The sequence below is a fragment of the Hypanus sabinus genome, chromosome 31, assembly GCF_030144855.1.
Source record: "Hypanus sabinus isolate sHypSab1 chromosome 31, sHypSab1.hap1, whole genome shotgun sequence".
In the NCBI taxonomy this organism is placed as follows: domain Eukaryota; kingdom Metazoa; phylum Chordata; class Chondrichthyes; order Myliobatiformes; family Dasyatidae; genus Hypanus; species Hypanus sabinus.
The window spans coordinates 31,732,264-31,755,340 of record NC_082736.1 but is presented as its reverse complement, the minus strand read 5'-3'; the positions used below and the strand labels follow the sequence as shown (position 1 = coordinate 31,755,340).

The 23,077-nt window shown below is 52.5% G+C and overlaps 1 protein-coding gene across 1 annotated transcript in view; it reads right to left on the bottom strand.

Annotated features, from left to right (window-relative positions):
- LOC132383710 (somatostatin receptor type 4-like) overlaps positions 1 to 23,077 on the bottom strand; it is a 44,305-nt gene that overhangs the window by 12,663 nt on the left and 8,565 nt on the right. The window contains exon 3 of the mRNA XM_059954898.1: positions 10,638 to 10,822. Coding sequence (XP_059810881.1) covers positions 10,638 to 10,822 — 185 coding nt within the window. The remainder of the gene's footprint in view (positions 1 to 10,637; positions 10,823 to 23,077) is intronic.

The window sequence follows — 23,077 nt, the reverse complement described above, 5'->3', positions numbered from 1 at the left end:
CAAAGTCTCAGTGTCAAACCTTTGCTTTCACATGCTAGTCCCCTCAACTAGTGAAGCAGTTCCTTGATTTTACAGTCCAGACGGCGAAGCCTTCTCTCTGCTGTTTCTTTGTCTTTTTCTCCCCCCCTGCAGATTAGGTGATGACCTGTTTTTTAAAAATTGGATTCTTTCAGTTTTCTTGTTTTGTGGCTGCCTATCAGCAGACAAATCTCAAGGTTGCATAGTTTATACGTACTTCAAAATGAACTTTGAACTCTGTCAGCTCATTCATCAACAGAGAGGAACAGCAGGCCCTTTGCCCCATCACACCCATCCTGACCCTGTCGCCCAGCTACACAGAACTACTTTGCCCGGTTATGGAATCAGTTGTCTGGGTGACGCTCGAACAAAAGATTTTCACCCTAGCTCGGGACATGTGACAATAACAAACCAATCCTGGCTAACTCCATGCAGGGCCATTTAGGGATGGGCAATGAATGCTGACTTTCAATAAGGCAATAGTTTTCTCAGTAGGCGGTGTGGTCTCGTTAGACGCTCCGCCAAAGTTGTCCACCCTTCCTACATCCGTTGTCCGCTTTATTAGGTACGCCGGCACACCTCGTTAATGCAAATATCTAATCAGCCAATCACGTGGCAGCAGCTCAATGCAGAAAAGCATGCCGACACGGTCAAGAGGTTCAGTTGTTGTGACATATATTTACTTCGAGAATGAATATTTTCTTGAGGGTATTCACAGCAAATAGAAATAAAATCCAAATGAATAATTTAAAAATCGCACAAGACAGAGACGGACTAACAACAAATGTGCAAAAAAACCAAACAAAGATAACTCAGTAAATAAGCAATAAATATTGAAAACATGAGATGAGAGTCCTTGAAAGTGAGTCCTTGGGAATCAAGGCATTTTTGTCAACAAAATTCACGTTTACTGGATGCTTTGTGTTGCTCGTGCCAGTCTCTGTAAACTCTGGAGATCGTTCTGCATGAAAATCGCAGGAGATCAGCAGTTTCTGAGATGCTCAAACCACCCCATCTGGCACCAGCAACCGTTTCACTGTCGAAACCACTTAGATCCATTTCTTCCCTCATTCTGATGTTTGGACTAAACAATAACTGAACCTCTTGACCGTGTCCGCATACTTTAATGCACTGAGTTGCTGCCACGTGATTGGCTGATTAGGTATTTGCATCAACGAGCGGGTGTACCTAATAAAATGGCCTCTGAGTGCATGTCTCCACAAACTGCCTTGAGATTCATTTTCTCGCGGGCATTTGCAGGAACTTGAAGAAATGCAATAACATTTATTAAACAATGTCCATAAACCCTGCATTCCACCTTCAACTCTGACTTTCCAAAGTGGATCACTTCACACTTTTCTGGATTAAACGTCGCCTGCCACTTGAAGAAATTACCCCTCAGGTCCTGTCTAAATCTCTACCCCCTTACCCTCAATCTTTGCCCTCTGATGTGGGGGGAAAAGTTCCTGCTGTCTGCCCTTTGTACACTCAGTGCACTCAGTGGCCATTTTATTAGGTACACCTGCTCGTTGATACAGATATCTAATCAGCCAATCACGTGGCAGCAACTCAACGCATCAAAGCACGCCGACACGGTCAAGAGGCTCAGTTGTTGTTCAGACCGAACATCAAAACGGGGTAGGAATTCTATCCGAGTGACTCTGAAGTCACTTAGTCTAAGTGAAAAGGTAGTGAATTCAGCCCAGTCCATCACGGGTAAAGTCCCCACCACTGAGCACATCTACACAAAACACTGTCCTAGAAAAGCAGCGTCCAGCATCAGGGATCCCCACCACCCAGGCCGTGCTCTCTTCTCGCTGCTGCCATCAGGAAGGAGGTACAGGAGCCTCAGGATTCGCACCACCAGGTTCAGGAACAGTTATTACCCCTCAACCATCAGGAAGGAGGTACAGGAGCCTCAGGACTCGCACCACCAGGTTCAGGAACAGTTACTACCCCTCCACCATCAGAAAGGAGGTACAGGAGCCTCAGGACTCGCACCACCAGGTTCAGGAACAGTTATCACCCCTCCACCATCAGGAAGGAGGTACAGGAGCCTCAGGACTCGCACCACCAGGTTCAGGAACAGTTACTACCCCTCAACCATCAGGAAGGAGGTACAGGAGCCTCAGGACTCGCACCACCAGGTTCAGGAACAGTTACTACCCCTCCACCATCAGAAAGGAGGTACAGGAGCCTCAGGACTCGCACCACCAGGTTCAGGAACAGTTACTACCCCTCAACCATCAGGAAGGAGGTACAGGAGCCTCAGGACTCGCACCACCAGGTTCAGGAACAGTTACTACCCCTCAACCATCAGGAAGGAGGTACAGGAGCCTCAGGACTCACACCACCAGGTTCAGGAACAGTTATCACCCCTCAACCATCAGGAAGGAGGTACAGGAGCCTCAGGACTCGCACCACCAGGTTCAGGAACAGTTATCACCCCTCAACCATCAGGAAGGAGGTACAGGAGCCTCAGGACTCGCACCACCAGGTTCAGGAACAGTTATTACCCCTCAACCATCAGGCTTTTGAACAAAAGGGGATAACTTCACTCACTTGCCCATCCATTGAGATGTTCCCACAACCAATGATCTCACTTTAAGGACTCTTTATCTCACGTTCTCGTTATTTATTTATATTTGCATTTGCGCAGTTTGTTGTCTTCTGCTGGTTGATCTTTCACTGATCCTGTTTACAGTTACTATTCTATAGATTTACTGAGGATGCCCACAGGGAAACGAATCTCAGGATCGTATGTGGTGACATATGTACTCTGCTAATAAATTTTACTTTAATGGTTGAGCATTGTTTTAATGTTGAGATTGCTGGTGCCAGACGGGGTGGTCAGAGTATCTCAGAAACTGCTGGTCTCCGGGCATTTTCAAACACAACATTCTTTTTTTTTAATTAGTTTTTTTATACATTTTCTACATAACTACAAATTAAAAAAAAAACCCAGATCAAAATGAGGAATATTAATACAGTGCAAAATTAAGCATACAATGACAATATGATACAAAGAAAGAGAATTTTTAAAAAGCACCTAAATTGAAGACAAGTAAAGTTAGTATCCTCCCCAAGCCCCACAACACACAAAAAAAAAACTCCAGACTAACCACAACACAATATGGTGAATATAAATCAGGACAATCAAACCCCCAGACTGTAAATACACTTGGCAACAGAGGATAATAATGCCTACTACCAGAAAAAAAGGGAGCTGAAAGCAAGGGACCGAAAAGAAAAACCCAGTCAAGAGGAAAAACACAGCATTCTTTAAAATTTACAGAGACTGGTGCAAGAAACAGAAATAAACCATCCAGCGAGCGGCAGTTCTGTGGGCGAAGACGCCTCGTTAACGAGAGAGGTCGGAGGAGAACGGCCAGACCGGTTCGAGCTGACAGGAAGGCGACAGTCACTCAGATAACCACCCGTTACAACGGCGGGGTGCAGAAGAGCATCTCCGAACGCACAGCACGTCGAACCTTGAACTGGACGGGCTACACGAGGTATTTAATAAAGAGGCTACCAGGAGTATCATCACTGCAGGCTGAGATTGTTCTTGCATGCACTTACGGTAGAAATAAAGAAAGAGAATTTGTGGAAAAATAACTATACATGAACCCTTTACGCTCTGCCTGCAAACTGGATCTTCTAGAGAGAATCGCTTCACATCTCTTTCCAGATTTAACTCACCTGAAGAAGACGCCCCCTCAAATCTCCCCCCTTCCCCTTAATCTTGGGAGGAAAGTTTCTGCTGTCTGCCCCGTCTACCCCCCCCCCCCCCACCACCACACTTTTTATATCCCTGCTCTCATCCCTCGGATACCGCCTCACTGTTTGTGGGGGGTTCGCATTTCACAACACTGGAAAGCAGCGACGCGTTATTTTTCCCTCCGACCCGAGGTCGGGTGGAAGAATTCCCTCCTCACACAGACATGTCACTCTTTGCTGAAGGGTATTGAGCGACTTGCATACCTCTTTCGCCTTCCGATCAGTCACAGGTAACTCCCCCGGCAGCCGTGAGGAAGAGAAAAGCCAGATATTTTTTAAAAAATGATGTCGACTCCTTGCAGCCGTAGACGAGCCGGCGATGGGAGGGGGAGAGGTGGAGATGAACAGATGGATAGAGAGGGAGGAGGGAGGAAGAAGGGGAAGGGAGAGAGGTAGGGGAGAGACGGAGAGAGATGGCGAGAGGAAAATGAAGAGAGCGATCGAGACGAGCCAGTGCCGGCGCTGATCGCAGTGAGACTCCCGCAACAGGCTGTCCACTGTGCCCCGGGTTGTCCTGTGGTCGGCAGGCGGGTCCGCTTCCCCTCTCCGTCTGGAGCTCGGGTCGCCCGGGCAGATGCTCCTCCTCCCTCCCCCCCCCACCCCGTCTCACACCAACCCTCACCACCCCCCCCCCACACCTCACCACTTGGCAGCAGCGACCAATCAGGACGAAGGAGAGTACGGATCACTCTGATCTCAACATCAGCACCGGCGGGAGGTGTGAACATGGGGGGCATGGATAGGGGGAAAGAGAGAATAGAGGGGAGGGAGAGAGAGGGAGGGAGGTGTGACAGAGGGGACGCACCTGGGGGGGGGCATGGATAGGGGGAAAGAGAGAATAGAGGGGAGGGAGAGAGAGAGAGGGAGGGAGGTGTGACAGAGGGGACGCACCTGGGGGGGCATGGATAGGGGGAAAGAGAGGATGGGGAGAGATAGATGGGGAGGGGAGAGAGTGGGAGCTGTGACAGAGGGGACGCACCTGGGGGGGCAGAGAGAGTGGGAGATGTGACAGAGGGGACGCACCTGGGGGGGGGCATGGATAGGGGGAAAGAGAGAATAGAGGGGAGGGAGAGAGAGAGAGAGGGAGGGAGGTGTGACAGAGGGGACGCACCTGGGGGGGCATGGATAGGGGGAAAGAGAGGATGGGGAGAGATAGATGGGGAGGGGAGAGAGTGGGAGCTGTGACAGAGGGGACGCACCTGGAGGGGGGGGACATGGATAAGAGAGAATAGAGATGATGGGGGAAGAGAGGGAGAGAGGGAGGGACGTGTGGTGGGGGGGGGGTTGAACCTGGAGAATCAACATGGTCAGGGGGAGAGAGAGGATGGAGGGGAAGAGAGAGATGTGGCGGGAGGAATGCACCTGGAGAGAGGGGGGCATGGATGGGGGGGAGAGAGAGAATAGAGAGGGTGGGGGAAGGACAGGGGGATGAGGAGGTGTGGCAGGGGTACGAACTTGGAACGAGGAGCCATGGATAGGGGGAAGGGGAGAGAGAATAGGTGAGGGAGAGGAGAGAGATTGTGGGAGGTGTGGCAGGGGAGAGAAATGAGATGGGGCGAAGAGAGGGAGGGAGAGAGGGAAAAAGAGGGGATGAGAGATAGACAGGGTTGGAGGGGAGAGAGAAAATAGAGGGGAACAGAGGGGGAGGAGGGAAAGAGAAAAAGAGAGAACTGAGAGTGTTGGGGAGAGAGAGATAGAGACATGAGGAGGAGAGAAGGGAGGGTTGGGGTAGAGAGGGGACGTGTAGAGAGATGGGGAGAGAGATCAAGAGGGGGAGGTAGAAGAGAGATATCGACGGAAGGAGAGAGGGAGTGTGTAGAGAGATGGGAAGAGAGAGAAAGAGGGGGAATGGGGCGGGGAAAGAGAGAATGAAATGGAGAGAGGGTGAGAGAATGGGAAACAGGGAGAGAAGGATAGAGGAGAGGGGAAAGAGGGACAGAGAAAGGGAAAGCAATGGAGGAGAGAAGGAAGGCAGGGGGAGAAAACTCCCCCTCCCCCACAAAAAAAACCCTTGGTTACTCTGGGCCAGAATCACCTTCCTGTTCATGGGATCATCTCCCCCGCCTACCTACCCTTGTGCCCTGCGGTGTTGGCCGCGTCAGGCTGTGCTTTCGGGGCCTGGCTTACCGAGGGTGGGTTGAGAGCGGGCTGAGGAGGGGGTTGAGGTTGTGGTGACGGAGGGACCCTGGGGTGGCGCCCCCCACGGTGGAGGGGTGAGGGGGGGGGGTGGCAGCTGAGTGCCGAGGCAGAGAGAGAGGGGAGGAGTTTGGTGCAGGAGAGACACACTGCTCCCGTGTACCAAACGTCTTGTTGCCATAGCAACCCAGCCAGTCGCTTGCTTGGGAACAATCCTAACGTCTGGCTTTGTGACATTTGGGCTTGCAAAGGGAGATAAAACGCAAAGAAAGAACAAAAGAGAGGCTTCACAGTGACTGGGCTCCTCGTCACTCTCGGGGACGATAACACAAAATGCCACTCTCTTCAGAGTGGCTCAGGGGCCCTGATAAAGAAATGAGGAGACTGCCCTGAGTTCCAGGGGCAGGTTGAATAGGGTTAGGAGTTTATTCCCGGGAGTTTCGGGCACTGAGGGGAGATTTGATAGAGATGTTGGAGTATGGTGTGCAGTTTTGGTCACCTACCTACAGGAAAGACGTGAATAAGATTGAAAGAGTGCAGGGAAAATTTACAAGGCTGTTGCGGGGACTTGAGTTATAAAGGAAGACTGAATAGGTTAGGACTTTATTCCCTAAAGGGCAGGGGACTGAGGAGAGATCTTACAGAGGTGCTGAAGACACCTTTAAAGGGCCCCCAACCTTTTCTGTGTCCTGGACCAATAACTGGCTGCATCACGGCCTGGAACGGGAACGCCAATGCCTTTGAGTGGAAAATCCTACAAAAGGTAGTGGATTTGACCCAGTATATCACGGGCAAAGCCCTCCCAGCCGATGAGCACATCTACTTGAAAAGCTGTCGCAGGAAAGCAGCATCCATCGTCAGGGACCCCCACCACCCAGGCCGTGCTCGCTTCTCACTGCTGCCATCAGGTAGAAGGTACAGGAGCCTCAGGACTCGCACCACCAGGTTCAGGAACAGTTACCACCCCTCAACTATCAGGAAGGAGGTACAGGAGCCTCAGGACTCACACCACCAGGTTCAGGAACAGTTATCACCCCTCAACCATCGGGAAGGAGGTACAGGAGCCTCAGGACTCACACCACCAGGTTCAGGAACAGTTATCACCCCTCAACCATCAGGCTCCTGAACCAGAGGGGATAACTTCACTCATTTAGTGACTCTTTTATCTTGTTATTTTATTGCTATTTATTTATTATCTGCATTTGCGCAGTTTGTTTACAGCTCCTGATGTTTATAGTTGACAGATCTCATTTACAGTTATTGTTCCATAGATTTGCTGAGGATGCCCGCAGGGAAATGAATCTCCAAGTTGAACGTGGTGACGTGTATGTACTCCGATAATGAATTTTACTTTGAGCTTTGAACCATTAAGCAAGGTGGGGGGAGGTCTGCAGACCCCAGGTTGGGAACCCATCGCAGGTGTTGAAGTGTCGAATGCCTCACCTCGCCTACCCAGCCCCTGGAGTGGAAAACCTGCTGAGGGAAGTTTACAGGAATGTCGCTGGGACTCAGGGACCTGAGTTACCGGGAAAGGTTGAATGGCGCGGGGCTTTGTTTCCCTGGAAAACGAGGGGAGATTTGGGAGAGGTGCGCACAATATTGAGGGGTTATACAGAGGGTAAAAAGCGAGCGCCGAGGTCGGGTGAGACGAGAACTGGAGGTTAAGGGTGAAAGGTGAAATACTTAAGGGGGAACCTGAGGGTGAACTTCCTAACTCAGCTGCCAGGAGAAGTGGGTTTGACTTCAGCACTTAGGAGAAGTTGGGATCGGTGCTCGGACGGGAGGGGTTTGGAGGGCTGAGGTTCAGGCGTGGCTCAATGGGACGAGGACTAGCTGGGCAGGAGGGCCTGCTTCTGTGCCTTTCCTGGGTGGCCGTTGGTGACTCGTGGTGTTCCGCAGGGGTCAGTATTGGGGCAGCGTCTTTTCATGTTATATGTCAATGGTTTGGATGACGGAGTTGATGGCTTTGTGGCCAAGTTTGCAGATGATACAAAGATAGGCGGAGGGGCAGGTAGTGTTGAGGAGGCAGGGATTCTGCAGAAGGACTTGGGCAGATTAGGAGAACAGGCAGAGGGAATCTAACGGAGGGAAGTGTATGGTCGTGCACTTCGGTCAGAGGAATGAAGGCGTACCCTATTTTCTGAACCAGGAGAATATTCGAACCATCTGAGGTGCAAAGGGACTTGAAAGTCCTTGAGCAGGTTAACCTAAGGGTTAACTTGTGGGTTGAGTCGGTGGTGAGGAAGGCGAGTGTGATGTTGTTATTCATTTCAAGAGGACTAGAATATAAAAGCAATGTTGGGGCTTTATAATGGTGAAGCCTCACTTGGAGTACTTTCAGCAGTTTTGGACCCCTTGTCTAAGAAAGGATGTGTTGACGTTGAAGAGGGGCCCAAAGGAGATTCACAAGAATGATTATGGGAGTGGAAGGATTAATGTATGAAGAGAGTTTGATGCTCTGGGCTTGCCTGTACTCGCCGGAAACCTATCGGATGTTGAAGCAGAGTGGATGCGGAGAACACGTCTCCTACAGTTGGGACAGTCTAGGACCAGAGGGCACAGCCTCAGGACAGAGGGACGACCACTTAGAGCAGGGACGAGAAGGAATTTCTTGGCGGAGAGGGCTGTGAATCCATGGAATTCATTGCCACGGACGGCTGTGGACTTAAAGTACACTTAAAGCAGAGGTTGATCAGTTCCTGGTTAGCCAGAGAGTCGGAGGTGATGGGGAGAAGGCAGGAGAATGAGGGGTAAAAAATCAGCCGTGACGGAATGGCAGAATAAACTTGATGGGCAGAGTGGCCCTAATTCTGTTCCTGTGGCTTAAGGCCCTACGACCTTTTGACCGAATGGCTCAGATGCTAAAGCCACTGGCGTTAGGTGCCGTTGCATTGTCACCGCTTGTAATGAGGTCAAGCCTAAGGTTGGGCTGTCCAACCTTTCTTGTTATGCCACAGACCGATACCATTAAGCAAGGTCCCAGATCGGGAGCCCCTGTTTGTAAAGCTTCTTCATACCGTGCCGTTTGGACAGATTATTCCATTCGTAAGTACATACTGTCGATAAAGAGGCAAGCAGCAGGCAGGAACAGGGGACTCCCTGTCCATTGATCAGTACGCAAGTTGATAGGGTGGTTATCTACTCGTTTATTGGTTGGCCGACTGATTGAGATGCAGCCTTTCGAGCTGTCCCCTGTCCCCAGCCTCTGACCTTTCCCCTCCCAGGGATGAGGTCACCGGAGCCTCCATTGGCTTCTCCCCAGCTCTGGGATTTTAAACGGGAGGGGGGGGCGGCCCAACCCTCCTTTTGCCACCGACCTTCTCTGACCATCCCTGGCGGAGTTGTGAGGCAAGGCTGCAGTTCTGAAAAGCCCTGGCCAGGCCACGAAACACGTGGAAACCCGCGGGTGCCGGGAAATACGAAGCAACGCACACACGGATCGCTGGAGGGACTTGGCGGGCCAGGCAGCACCCACTGAAATGTGGGCCGAGACCCGTCATCAGGCCTGCTGGGGTTGGTGGGACAGGCAGATACTACAGGGGCATTTAAAGACTCTGATCATGGATGAAAGGAAAATTGGAGGACTGTGGGAGGGAATGGGATGGTGTGGAGGGAGCTTCACTCTGTGTCTGACCCCGGGAGTGTGTGATGGGACGGTGTGGAGGGAACTTCACTCTGTGTCTGACCCTGGGAGTGTGTGATGGGACGGTGTGGAGGGAGCTTCACTCTGTGTCTGACCCCAGGAGTGTGTGATGGGACAGTGCAGAGGGAGCTTCACTCCGTGTCTGACCCTGGGAGTGTGTGATGGGATGGTGTGGAGGGAGCTTCACTCTGTGTCGGACCCCAGGAGTGTGTGATGGGATGGTGTGGAGGGAGCTTCACTCTGTGTCTGACCCCGGGAGTGTGTGATGGGACGGTGCGGAGGGAGCTTCACTCCGTGTCTGACCCCGGGAGTGTATGATGGGACGGTGTGGAGGGAGATTCACTCTGTGTCTGACCCCAGGAGTGTGTGATGGGACAGTGCGGAGGGAGCTTCTTCTGTATCTGACCCCGGGAGTGTGTGATGGGATGGTGCGGAGGGAGATTCACTCTGTGTCTGACCCCGGGAGTGTGTGATGGGACGGTGTGGAGGGAGCTTCTCTCTGTGTCTGACCCCGGGAGTGTGTGATGAGACGGTGTGGAGGGAGCTTCACTCCCTGTCTGACCCTGGGAGTGTGTGATGGGATGGTGTGGAGGGAGCTTCACTCTGTCGGACCCCAGGAGTGTGTGATGGGACGGTGCGGAGGGAGCTTCACTCCGTGTCTGACCCCGGGAGTGTATGATGGGACAGTGTGGAGGGAGCTTCTCTCTGTGTCTGACCCCGGGAGTGTGTGATGAGACGGTGTGGAGGGAGCTTCACTCCCTGTCTGACCCTGGGAGTGTGTGATGGGATGGTGTGGAGGGAGCTTCACTCTGTGTCGGACCCCAGGAGTGTGTGATGGGACGGTGCGGAGGGAGCTTCACTCTGTGTCGGACCCCAGGAGTGTGTGATGGGACGGTGCGGAGGGAGCTTCACTCAGTGCCTACGATCTGGACTGGAAAGTTTTATGAAGGGGCTGGGTACAGGAGCTGATGGGGGAGTTGGGTAACCTGTTGTTCATTCCTTTCCTCAGTCCAGTGGATGCCTCTCGGATGTAACAGGAATGGACAGGTCCCAGCCAGACCTCCAGATCTCCTTCCGTGCACAGGTGGAGCCCGTGGTCTGCCTGGGGGGGGAGACATCTGGCAGCTCTGGGGAGCCGATAGCATCTCCGCAGGGAAGCCCATCGCAGACTCTCGCCCTGCCACTGAGCTTCCTGCCACCGAGAGCAACACGGCTCGAAAGCAGCATGCCTATTATTGACAGGACCTAAAGGGCAGCACAGAATTAAACTGGGCAGCTTGGATGCGACTGGTCTCTCCCGCTCTTTCCCCGTTTCTCTCAATATCTCTCACCTTCTCTGTGGTTCTCTCTCTCTATATATATACATTTCTCATTATCTCTCTCTGTCACTGTCTCTCTCCCTCTCTCGGTCTGAACCTCTCTCTCTCTCGATCTCTGTCTCTATTTGTCTTTCCCCTGCTCGATCTGAATCTCTCTTCTCTCTAATCTCTCTCACTCCTTCTATCTCTCTCCCTCTCTATTTCAGTCTTTCTCTCTCTCTATCTCATTTTCTCTCTACCTGTCTCTTTTTCTTTCTCTCTCCCTCTATATATATATATCCCCTCTATCTTTACCTTCTCTGTGGTTCTCTCTCTCTATATATACATTTCTCATTATCTCTCTCTGTGACTGTCTCTCTCCCTCTCTCGGTCTGAACCTCTCTCTCTCTCCCTCTCTATTTCAGTCTTTCTCTCTCTCTATCTCATTTTCTCTACCTTTCTTTCTTTTTCTTTCCCTCTATATATATATCCCCTCTTCGTCTTTCTCCCTCTCTTTCACTCTTTCCCCATGTGTCCTCTTTTACTCTCTATCTATTTCACCATGTCTCTCCCTCTTTATTTTTCTCTCCCTCTAGATATACTTCTCCCTCTCTATCTCTCTCTCCAGCTCTCTATATTTCTCTCTCTACCTCTCTATTTTTCCCTCCATATCTCTATCTCAATCTGTCTCTCTCTCACATGTTATCTCTTTATCATTGTTGAAAGGTCACCGTTGTCTGGTTGGATCCAGGGGTTGAGGGGGTTGCTGGAAGGAGAGGTGGTCCTGGAATCTCTGTAATTCACACAGTGCCTCCAAGCCCCCGACTTGCTGTCAGGCTGAACCTGCCACTGGCAATCTGGACCGAATCCTTCAGAATTCACTCGTCAGGTCTCAGCTTCGCTGGCCAGGGCCAGAATTTATCACCCGGCCCCTAGCTGTCCCTTCAGAAGGGAGGTGGAGCTGCTGTCCTCCCTCTCCGCTGTTAAAGAGGGGGTTCCAGGATGTAGACCCGGCGACAGGAGAGTGAAAGATTCAGATTTAGATTTAGTTATCCCGTGTACATCAAATGCAGTTGGTAACTAAGATCACATATATCTTGCTATCTATATCTCTCTCCTGCCCTCTCTCCCTCTCTGTCTTTCTCTCTCTTTATATCTCTCTATACATATTTATATATTTCTCTCTATATATATCATCCCCCTCTCACTCTCCATCTGTCCTCTACTACTCTCTCTCTCTATTTCACTATCTCTCTCCCTCTCTGTCTTTATCTAATTCTCTCTATCTCTTGTTCTCTCTCTCACTTTCACTCTCTCCCTGCTCCCTCTTTTGCTATCTCTCTATTTCTTTTGCTCTCTATTTCTCTCTCTTTCACTCTCACTCTATCTATATTTCTCTCTCTCCCTCTCTCACTATCTATATTTCTCTCTCCCTCTCTCTTTCACTATCTCTCACTAAATTTCTCTCTCCGTCTCTCTTTCACTCTATCTATATTTCTCTCTCTCTCTTTCACTCACTCTATATTTCACTCCATCTCTCTCTTTCACTCTCACTCGATCTATATTTCTCTCTCCCTCTTTCTTTCACTATCTCTCACTAAATTTCTCTCTGTTTCTCTTTCACTCTATCTATATTTCTCTCTCCCTGTCTCTTTCACTATCTCACTAAATTTCTGTCTCTTTTTCATTCTATCTATATTTCTCTCTCCGTCTATCTCTTTCACTCTCACTTTATCTATATTTCTCTCTCCCTCTCTCTCTTTCACTCTCTCCATCTTTCACTCTCTCTATCTATATTTCTCCCTCCCTCTCACTATCTATATTCCTCTCCCTCTCTCTTTCACTATGTCCCACTAAATTTCTCTCCGTCTCTCTTTCACTCTATCTATATTTCTCCCTCTCCCTCTTTCACTCACTATATTTCACTCTCCATCTCTCTCTTTCACTCTCACTCGATCTATATTTCTCTCTCTCCCTTTCACTATATTTCTCTCTCTGTCTCTCTTTCACTCACTCTATCTATATTTCTCTCTCCCTCTTTTACTCTCACTATATTTCTCTCTCCCTCTCTCTTTCACTCTCACTTGATCTATATTTCTCTCTCTCCCTCTCTTTCACTATCTCTCACTATATTTTTCTCCTCTCTCACTCACTCTATCTGTATTTCTCTCTCTCTCTGTCTCTTTTTTCCTCTCACTCACTATCCCACTTTCTCTCCCTCTTTCATTCCCTTTCTTTATCTTTTTCCCTCTATCTCCATCTGGCGTTAACCAAGGCAAGCTGAGGAAGTGCTGTGGTCAGCCCACAGGCGTCGCCACACATTCTGGGGCCCACAGAATAGGCCTACGATGCTCGCCAGAACAGGATCGAGCAACGAAAGGACACCAGGAAAACAAGCCCCTCTCACGGGAAGTTCTCCGATGCCAGTTACAGGACTCGGCCACTGGCCTACGTTCTCCTGGCTTCAGCCACACCCTCTGGCGCCAACGTAGCATGCCCACAGGAAGACAGGTGACAACTATAAAACAACAGCAAAGCAAGCCAGCTTTCCTACCCTCCTAACCCTCACAGGTCTCCAACTCCAGGGCAGGGCGCCTCCAGGCTCCCAGGCCCCGTCCCCAGACCCTCCAACTTCGGACTTCACTTCACCACTTGCCTCGACTTGCATAGGCCTTCGACCCCAGTAAACTGCTCCCTCGCGTCTCCTTCGGGCCTCTTTCCCAGCTGGGGTGATGGAGGGGGGGGGGGGGGAACCTGTGGGTAGTGGTGCCCACTGCACTTGTCCTCCACGGGTAGGAGAGCTGGTGGGTTTGAGGCGGTCACAGTAGAGGGCCGAGAAACCGTGGCGAGTTTGATACAGGATGAGCCTCTGTGTACTGGCGGTGGAGTGGTGGGGTGCCTGGGTAGTGTTTCGCAGGGTGCCCTTTCCTGGAGGGTGTCGAGCTCCTCGAGAATTATTGCAACCACACTCACTCAGGCCTCCAGATTAACAGCAGCGAATTTCAACGATCTGGCTCTCCCCTCACCCCTCCATCAGCTCTCTCCAACGGAGGGGTGTGGAGTGGGGAGAGAGTGGGACAGTGGGATTAGTTTGGGGACTGACACAGGACTGTGGGGAGAGAGTGGGACAGTGGGATTAGTTTGGGGACTGACACAGGTCTGTGGAGAGAGTGGGACAGTGGGATTAGTTTGGGGACTGACACAGGACTGTGGAGAGAGTGGGACAGTGGGATTAGTTTGGGGATTGACACAGGACTGTGGAGACAGTGGGACAGTGGGATTAGTTTGGGGACTGACACAGGACTGTGGAGAGAGTGGGACAGTGGGATTCGTTTGGGGACTGACACAGGACTGTGGGGAGAGAGTGGGACAGTGGGATTAGTTTGGGGACTGACACAGGACTGTGGGGAAACAGTGCAGAACAGATAATGGAACAGAAATCTCACATCAGTCACACAGAGTCCCACAGTGTTCCCTTCACAATTCCTCCCCCAACGTCAGTCCTCACCCCCTCCCAAAGAGTCCCTGATCACCCCTCTCAGTGTTCCCACCTCACTCTCCCAATTCCCTCCTCACTCCCTCCCACAGCAATACCTTCTCATCCCTCACACAGCAGCCCCTCCTCACCCCTCCCACAATGTCCCTCCTCACTCCTTCCAGTGTTCCCTCCTCACTCCGTCCCACAGCGTTCCCTCCTCACTCCCTCCCAGTGTTCCCTCCTCACCCCCCACACCGTTCCCTCCTCACCCTTCCCACAGCGTTCCCTCCCACAGCGTCCCTCCTCAACCCCTCCCACAGCGTCCCTCCTCAACCCCTCCCACACCATCCCCTCCTCACTCCCTCCCACACCGTCCCTCCTCACTCCCCTCCTAGTGTTCCCTCCTCATCCCCTTCCACAGCGATCCCTCCTCATTCCCTCCCACAGCATCCCCTCCTCACCCCCACAGCATCCCTCCTCTCCCAGTGTTCCCTCCTCACCCCCCACACCATTCCCTCCTCGCTTGCTCCCACACCATTCCCTCCTCGCTTGCTCCCACACCATTCCCTCCTCGCTTGCTCCCACACCATCCCCTCCTCACTCCCTCCCACTGTTCCCTCCTCACCACTCCCACAACTATACTTCCTCTCCCACAGCGATACCTCCTCACCTCCTCCCACAGCATCCCTCCTCACCCTCCCACACCATTCCCTCCTCACTCCCTCTTACAGTGTCCCTCCTCACTCCCCTCCCATAGTGTTCCCTCCTCACCCCCCACAGCATCCCTCCTCACTCCCTGCCACAGTCTTCCCTCCTCACTCCCTCCCATAGCGTCCCTCCTCACCCCTTCCAGAGTACTGACATGGATTGAAAATTGGCTGGCTGACAGGAAACAAAGAGTAGCGATTAACGGGTCCCTTTCGGAATGGCAGGCTGTGACCAGTGGGGTTCCGCAAGGTTTGGTGCTGGGACCGCAGCTGTTTACGATATACATTAATGATTTAGACGAAGGGATTAAAAGTAACATTAGCAAATTTGCTGATTTCACAAAGCAGGGTGGCAGTGTGAAATGTCAGGAGGATGTTATGAGGATGCAGGGTGACTTGGACAGGTTGGGTGAGTGGGCAAATGTATGGCAGATGCAGTTTAATGTGGATAAATGTGAGGTTATCCACTTTGGTGGCAAGAACAGGAAGGCAGATTACTATCTAAATGGAGTCAAATTAGGAAAAGGGGAATTACAACAAGATCTAGGTGTTCTTGTACATCAGTCAATGAAAGCAAGCATGCAGGTACAGCAGGCAGTGAAGAAAGCTAATGGCATGCTGGCCTTTATAACAAGAGGAATCGAGTATAGGAGTAAAGAGGTCCTTCTGCAGCTGTACAGGGCCCTGGTGAGACCCCACCTGGAGAATTGTGTGCAGTTTTGGTCTCCAAATTTGAGGAAGGACATTCTTGCTATTGAGGGAGTGCAGCGTAGGTTCACAAGGTTAATTCCCGGAATGGCGGGACTGTCATATGTTGAAAGATTGGAGCAACTGGGCTTGTATACACTGGAATTTAGAAGGATGAGAGGGGATCTAATTGAAACATATAAGATTATTAAGGGATTGGACACGCTGGAGGCAGGAAGCATGTTCCCAGTGATGGGTGAGTCCAGAACTAGAGGCCACAGTTCAAGAATAAGGGGTAGGCCATTTAGAACAGAGATGCAGAAAATTTTTTTCACCCAGAGAGCGGTGGATCTGTGGAATGCTCTGCCCCGGAAGGCAGTGGAGGCCAAGTCTCTGGATGCATTCAAGAGAGAGTTAGATAGAGCTCTTATAGATAGCAGGTTCAAGGGATATGGGGAGAGGGCAGGAACGGGGTACATTGTGTATGATCAGCCACGATCACAGTGAATGGCGGTGCTGGCTAGAAGGGCCGAATGGCCTACTCCTGCACCTACTGTCTATTGTCTGTTCACCTCGGGGATATTTCGCTGCTGAGTTTGAAACGTCCATTTGCGGGTTTCCCTGAGGAACAGGCTGCTAACCTGCAGCTCTCTCCAACCGAGGAAACGGGCTATTTATGTGTGAGGTGACTCACTCAGCTGGAAGAATGTTTCAGCCGATCATCTCCAGTGCGAGTTTTCTGTCATTTTCTGAGCCCCCCAGGAACACTGAAGTGTCTGCCTTCAGTTTCTCAGCTGAGTGGAAACGCATTTTCAGTGAGAGAGATAATTCATGTGGACGGCTGACCGCTGTCATCTCTCGCTGACCGGTTGCCAGGGAGGTGAGCCAAGCTTCACACTGTGGGAGGGGTGGAGAGAGAGCTTCACACTGTGGGAGGGAGGGGTGGAGAGGGAGCTTCACTCATCAGTAACCCACATAGGCCTTGTAGCAGCAGCTATTCTTATCCAAACACCATGAAGTTTCGCAGGTGCAATCGCCCCAGTGCAGCAAAATAAGGAGAAGGGTTTGATGCCACAGCTACCAAACCTAAGATGAAACTTACTATTAAAATCAACATTACGTATGTCATTTATTCCTACTTAGACTTTAACTAAGACCTTTAATCTGAAAAACTACCGTTGTTATTCAACTACTAGACCTATAATGGAGCTTCACACTGGGAGGGAGGGTGGAGAGGGAGCGTCACACTGTGGGAGGGGGTGGAGAGGGCTTCACACTGTGGGAGGGAGGGGTGGAGAGGGAGCTTCACTGTGGGAGGGATGGGTGGAGAGGGAGCTTCACACTGGGAGGGAGGGTGGAGAGGGAGCACACCGTGGGAGGGGGTGGAGAGGGCTTCACACTGTGGGAGGGAGGGGTGGAGAGGGAGCTTCACTGTGGGAGGGATGGATGGAGAGGGATCACACTGGGAGGGAGGGGTTGAGAGGGAGGGCTGGAGGTAGCGTCACACTGGGAGGGGTGGAGAGGGAGCACACTGGGAAGGAGGAGTGGAGAGGGAGCGTCACACTGAGGGAGGGGTAGAGGAAGCTTCACACTGGGAGGGAGGGGTGGAGAGGGAGCGTCACACTGTGTAGGGTGGGGGGTAGGAAGCTTCACACTGTGGGAGGGGAGGTGCGGAGAGTGCAATTCAACGTGGGAGGAGTGGTGTGGAGGGAGCACTTTGCTGTGGGTGGCGTGGTGAGGAGGGAGCACCTCACTGTGGGAGGGGAGGTGAGGAGGGAGCACCTGTGGGTGGGGAGGTGAGGAGGGAGCACCTCACTGTGGGAGGGGAGGTGAGGAGGGAGCACCTCACTGTGGGTGGGGAGGTGATGAGGGAGTACCTCACTGTGGGTGGGGAGGTGAGGAGGGAGCATTTCACTGTGGGAGCGGTGAGGAGGGAACACCTCACTGTGGGTGGGGAGGTGAGGAGGGAGCATTTCACTGTGGGAGGGGAGGTGAGGAGGGAGCACCTCACTGTGGGTGGGGAGGTGATGAGGGAGCACCTCACTGTGGGTGGGGAGGTGAGGAGGGAGCATTTCACTGTGGGAGGGGAGGAGATGAGGGAGCGCCTCACTGTGGGTGGGGAGGTGAGGAGGGAGCATTTCACTGAGGGAGGGGAGGTGAGGAGGGAGCACTTCACTGAGGGTGGGGTGAGGAGGGAGCACTTCACTGAGGGTGGGGAGGTGAGGAGGGAGCACTTCACTGAGGGAGGGGAAGTGAGGAGGGAGCACCTCACTGTGGGAGGGGAGGTGAGGAGGGAGCACCTCACTGTGGGAGGGGAGGTGAGGAGGGAGCACCTCACTGTGGGAGGGGAGGTGAGGAGGGAGCACCTCACTGTGGGTGGGGAGGTGATGAGGGAGCACCTCACTGTGGGTGGGGAGGTGAGGAGGGAGCATTTCACTGTGGGAGGGGAGGGGAGGAGGGAGCGCCTCACTGTGGGTGGGGAGGTGAGGAGGGAGCATTTCACTGTGGGTGGGGAGGTGAGGAGGGAGCATTTCACTGAGGGAGGGGAGGTGAGGAGGGAGCACTTCACTGAGGGTGGGGTGAGGAGGGAGCACTTCACTGAGGGTGGGGAGGTGAGGAGGGAGCACCTCACTGTGGGTGGGGAGGTGAGGAGGGAGCGCCTCACTGTGGGCGGGGAGGAGGGAGCGCCTCACTGTGGGTGGGGAGGTGAGGAGGGAGCATTTCACTGAGGGAGGGGAGGTGAGGAGGGAGCACTTCACTGAGGGTGGGGTGAGGAGGGAGCACTTCACTGAGGGTGGGGAGGTGAGGAGGGAGCACTTCACTGAGGGAGGGGAAGTGAGGAGGGAGCACCTCACTGTGGGTGGGGAGGTGAGGAGGGAGCACCTCACTGTGGGTGGGGAGGTGAGGAGGGAGCACTTCACTGAGGGACGGGTGAGGAGAGAGCACCTCACTGAGGGAAGGGAGGTGAAAGAGGACATTCACCGTGCCAATGAACCTAGAAATAAACTTGAAAACTAGTTTTGCCATCACTGATCCACTGTGTCTGTCTGTGTATGTTTTGATGCGGGCACCATTACAGACACCCTGTGTGTAACCGATTGGCTATCATCAGAGTTATACAGAGAGAAAACGGGCCCTTCAGCCCATCTAATCCTTTCTGTTTGCCTGCCTCTGACCCCTATCCCTCGAAAACAGGAGTTCCCAACCCTTTTTTTTAAATGACACGGACCCCTACCATTAACCCGGGGGTCCGTAGACTCCAGGCTGGGAAGCTCCTCCCTCTTCTCAATCGGTGGACCAAGTGGCTTTTAAATGTTGCATTTATGGACCTTGCTCTGGGTGAGAAAGTCGCCCTTCGGGTTGCTATTAAATCTCCCCCCTTTCACCTTGATGTCCAACCCTGGGGAACAGACAGGGTCCACCCTCCTCGTAGATGTCCCCTCTGTCAGGCCACCTATCAATCTCCTGACGCTCCATTCAGTAAAGTTCTAGTCCATGAAATCCTGTGAACATGCTGTCAAATCTCCTCTGTGCTCTGGTCACCCACGCCGAACAGGTCAAAGGGCAGAGGTCCAGTGGTCCTCTGGGCTGGGGAGGTTCAACTCCGGACTAACAACCCTAAACTGGTCAAACAAAATTAAATAAATACTGCTAAAAAAAAAGTAGTGAGGCAGTGTTCATGGGCTGTGTGATGATTCAGAGGGGGAGAAGCTGTTCCTGAATCGTTGAGTGTGTGTCTTCAGGCTCCTGTACCCCCTCCCCGATGGCAGAGGGGGAGAAGCTGTTCCTGAATCGTTGAGTGTGTGTCTTCAGGCCCCTGTACCTCCTCCCTGATGGCAGAGGGGAAGAAGCTGTTCCTGAATCATTGAGTGTGTGCCTTCAGGCTCCTGTACCTCCTCCCTGACGGCAGAGGGGAAGAAACTGTTCCTGAATCGTTGAGTGTGTGTCTTCAGGCTCCTGTACCTCCTCCCTGATGGCAGAGGGGAAGAAGCTGTTCCTGATCATTGAGTGTGTGTCTTCAGGCTCCTGTACCTCCTCCCTGATGGCAGAGGGGAAGAAGCTGTTCCTGAATCGTTGAGTGTGTGTCTTCAGGCTCCTGTTCCTCCTCCCTGATGGCAGAGGGGAAGAAGCTGTTCCTGAATCGTTGAGTGTGTGTCTTCAGGCTCCTGTACCACCTCCCTGATGGCAGAGGGGAAGAAGCTGTTCCTGAATCGCTGAGTGTGTGTCTTCAGGCTCCTGTACCTCCTCCCTGATGGCAGAGGGGAAGAAGCTGTTCCTGAATCGTTGAGTGTGTGTCTTCCGGCTCCTGTACCTTCTCCCTGATGGCAGAGGGGAAGAAGCTGTCCCTGAATCGTTGAGTGTGTGTCTTCAGGCCCCTGATGGCAGCAATGAGAAGAGGGCATGTTCTGGGTGATGGGGGTCTTTAATGATGGACGTTTGAGGGTTTGCAATTCTCTGCAGTTTTTTTTCTGACCCTGGCCCCTCCTTATCCAACGGTGATGCAGCCAGTCAGAATGCTCCCCGCTGTCCACCCGGAGAAATTTGCCAGCGTCTCTTTGGTGACATACCACGTCTTCTCAGACTACGAGTGAAAACCAGCCACTGTCTGAGAAGAGCTGATCTCAACCCGCGAAGACATTAACACACACACACACACACACACACACACACTCACACAGACACACACACACACTCACACAGACACACGCACACTCACACAGACACACACACTCACACACACAGACACAGACACACTCACACACACACACACTCACACACACACTCACTCACACACACAGACACACACTCACAAACACACACACTCACACACAGACACACTCACTCACACACACTCACACTCACACACACACTCACAGACACACTCACACACACACACACTCTCTCTCTCTCTCACACACACACACTCACACACAGACACACACACTCACACACACACACTCACACACACACACACACTCACACACACACTCACAGACACACTCACACACACACACTCACACACACACACACTCACACACAAACACACACACTCACACACAGACACGCTCACTCACACACACTCACACTCACACACACAGACTCACACACACACACACACACTCACAGACACACTCACACACACACACACACTCACACACACACACTCACACACACACACACTCACACACACTCACACACACACTCACAGACACACTCACACACACACACACACTCACACACACACACACTCACACACAAACACACACACTCACACACAGACACACACACTCACACACACACTCACTCACACACACAGACACACACTCACAAACACACACACTCACACACAGACACACTCACTCACACACACTCACACTCACACACACACTCACAGACACACTCACACACACACACACACACTCTCTCTCTCTCTCTCTCACACACACACACTCACACACAGACACACACACTCACACACACACTCACACACACACTCACAGACACACTCACACACACACACACTCACACACACACACACACTCACACACACACTCACAGACACACACACACACTCACACACACACTCACAGACACACTCACACACACACACACTCACACACACACACACACTCACACACACACTCACAGACACACTCACACACACACACACAGACACACACTCTCTCTCTCTCTCTCTCTCTCTCTCACACACACACACACACTCACACAATCCCACCTCAGCTGCTGACAGCTCCATCTGCTCCTCAGTCTCCCTGGTGTGACGAACGGAAACGACACCTCCGAGGTGTCAGAGAGTGTAGGCTGGCGCGTACATCAGAGATCACTGCCTGTTAGTGCGGGGCGGGGAGGGGGAGACTCGCTGCCGTACCCACAGGTTAACGCACTCAGGCTGCCCTGCAACACACACGCCGGAGCCACCTGTACACCTGCTCGTTAATGCCTGATCAGCCAATCACGCGGCAGCGACATTAAAGCAGACCATGGGGCAGAAATGCGGTCTGAGTGACTTTGGCCGTGGCGCCAGACGGGGTGACTTGAGTATCTCAGATTCTCATGCACAGCAGCCTCCGGAGCTCACAGAGAACGGTGCGGAATGAGAGGGGCCTGGCTGGTTCGAGCTGACCGGAAGGCGGCAGACTGCACATTGCAATGGTGGCGTGCGGGACAGTGTCTCTGAGCACACAAACGCCCGAGACCATGGCGGCATGAAGACCAAGAACGTAACAAAAATATACTCAGGCGGCTACTCTATAGGCACCTCCTGAATCTAACGAAGTTCCCCAGAGTTTAAGTTCCATGAAAGTGAACTTCATGTATTGACAGGACAGTAACATGCCCGCTCTCTTCTCCTATCAGGCTCCTCCTTCTCCAGCCTTTGACCTTTCCCACCCACCTGGCTTCACCAAGCACCTTCCAGCTTGTCCTCCTTCCCCTCCCTCCCTCCTATCTTTTTATTCTGCGGTCTCCCCTCCCTCCTTCCCTCTCAGTCCTGAAGAAGGGCCTCGGCTCGAAACATTTAATAATAGCAACGCACGCAAAATGCCGGAGGGATTCAGCGGGCCGGGCAGCATCCATGGACGAGATGCCCCTGTCACTGAACTGCGCCTGCCCAACGTGCCCCACCTGTCCATCAACCGTCCCGCTCCTGGTTCCACCTATCACATCGCAGCCCCCATCTTTAGACCACCCACAGCTGGGCTCCACCTGCCCATCATCTCCCACCTCGCCTGGTCCCCTCCTCGGCCAGTCTTGATGAAGGGTCTCGGCCCGAAATGTCGACCGTCTACTCATCCCCACAGATGCTGCTTGGCCTGCTGAGCTCCACTTTGCGTGTTTCGGGCCGAGACCCTTCTTTGGACTGAGAAGGGAGGGGGGAAGACGCCAGAATCAAAAATGGGGGCGAGGGGAAGGAGGATAGCTAGAAGGAGACAGGTGAAGCCAGGTGGGTGGGAAAGGTCAAGGGCTGGAGAGGAAGGACTCTGACAAGGGGAGGAGAGCGGACCGTGGGAGAAAGGGAAGGAGGAGGGGACCCAGGGGAGGTGATGGGCAGGTGAGAAGAGGTAAGAGGCCAGAGTGAGGAACAGAAGAGGGGAGGGGGAGGGTGTTTTTTTTTAAACCAGGAAGAGAAATTGATAGTCATGCCATCGGGTTGGAGGCTCCCCAGTTGCTCCTCCACCCTGAGGGGGGCCTCGTCGTGGCACGAGAGGAGGCGACAGATCGACATGTCCGAACGGGGATGGGAGTAGATATGTTCGGCCACCGGGATGTTCCACTTGTGGGGTTGGAGCGGAGGTGTCCTCCTTCCTAC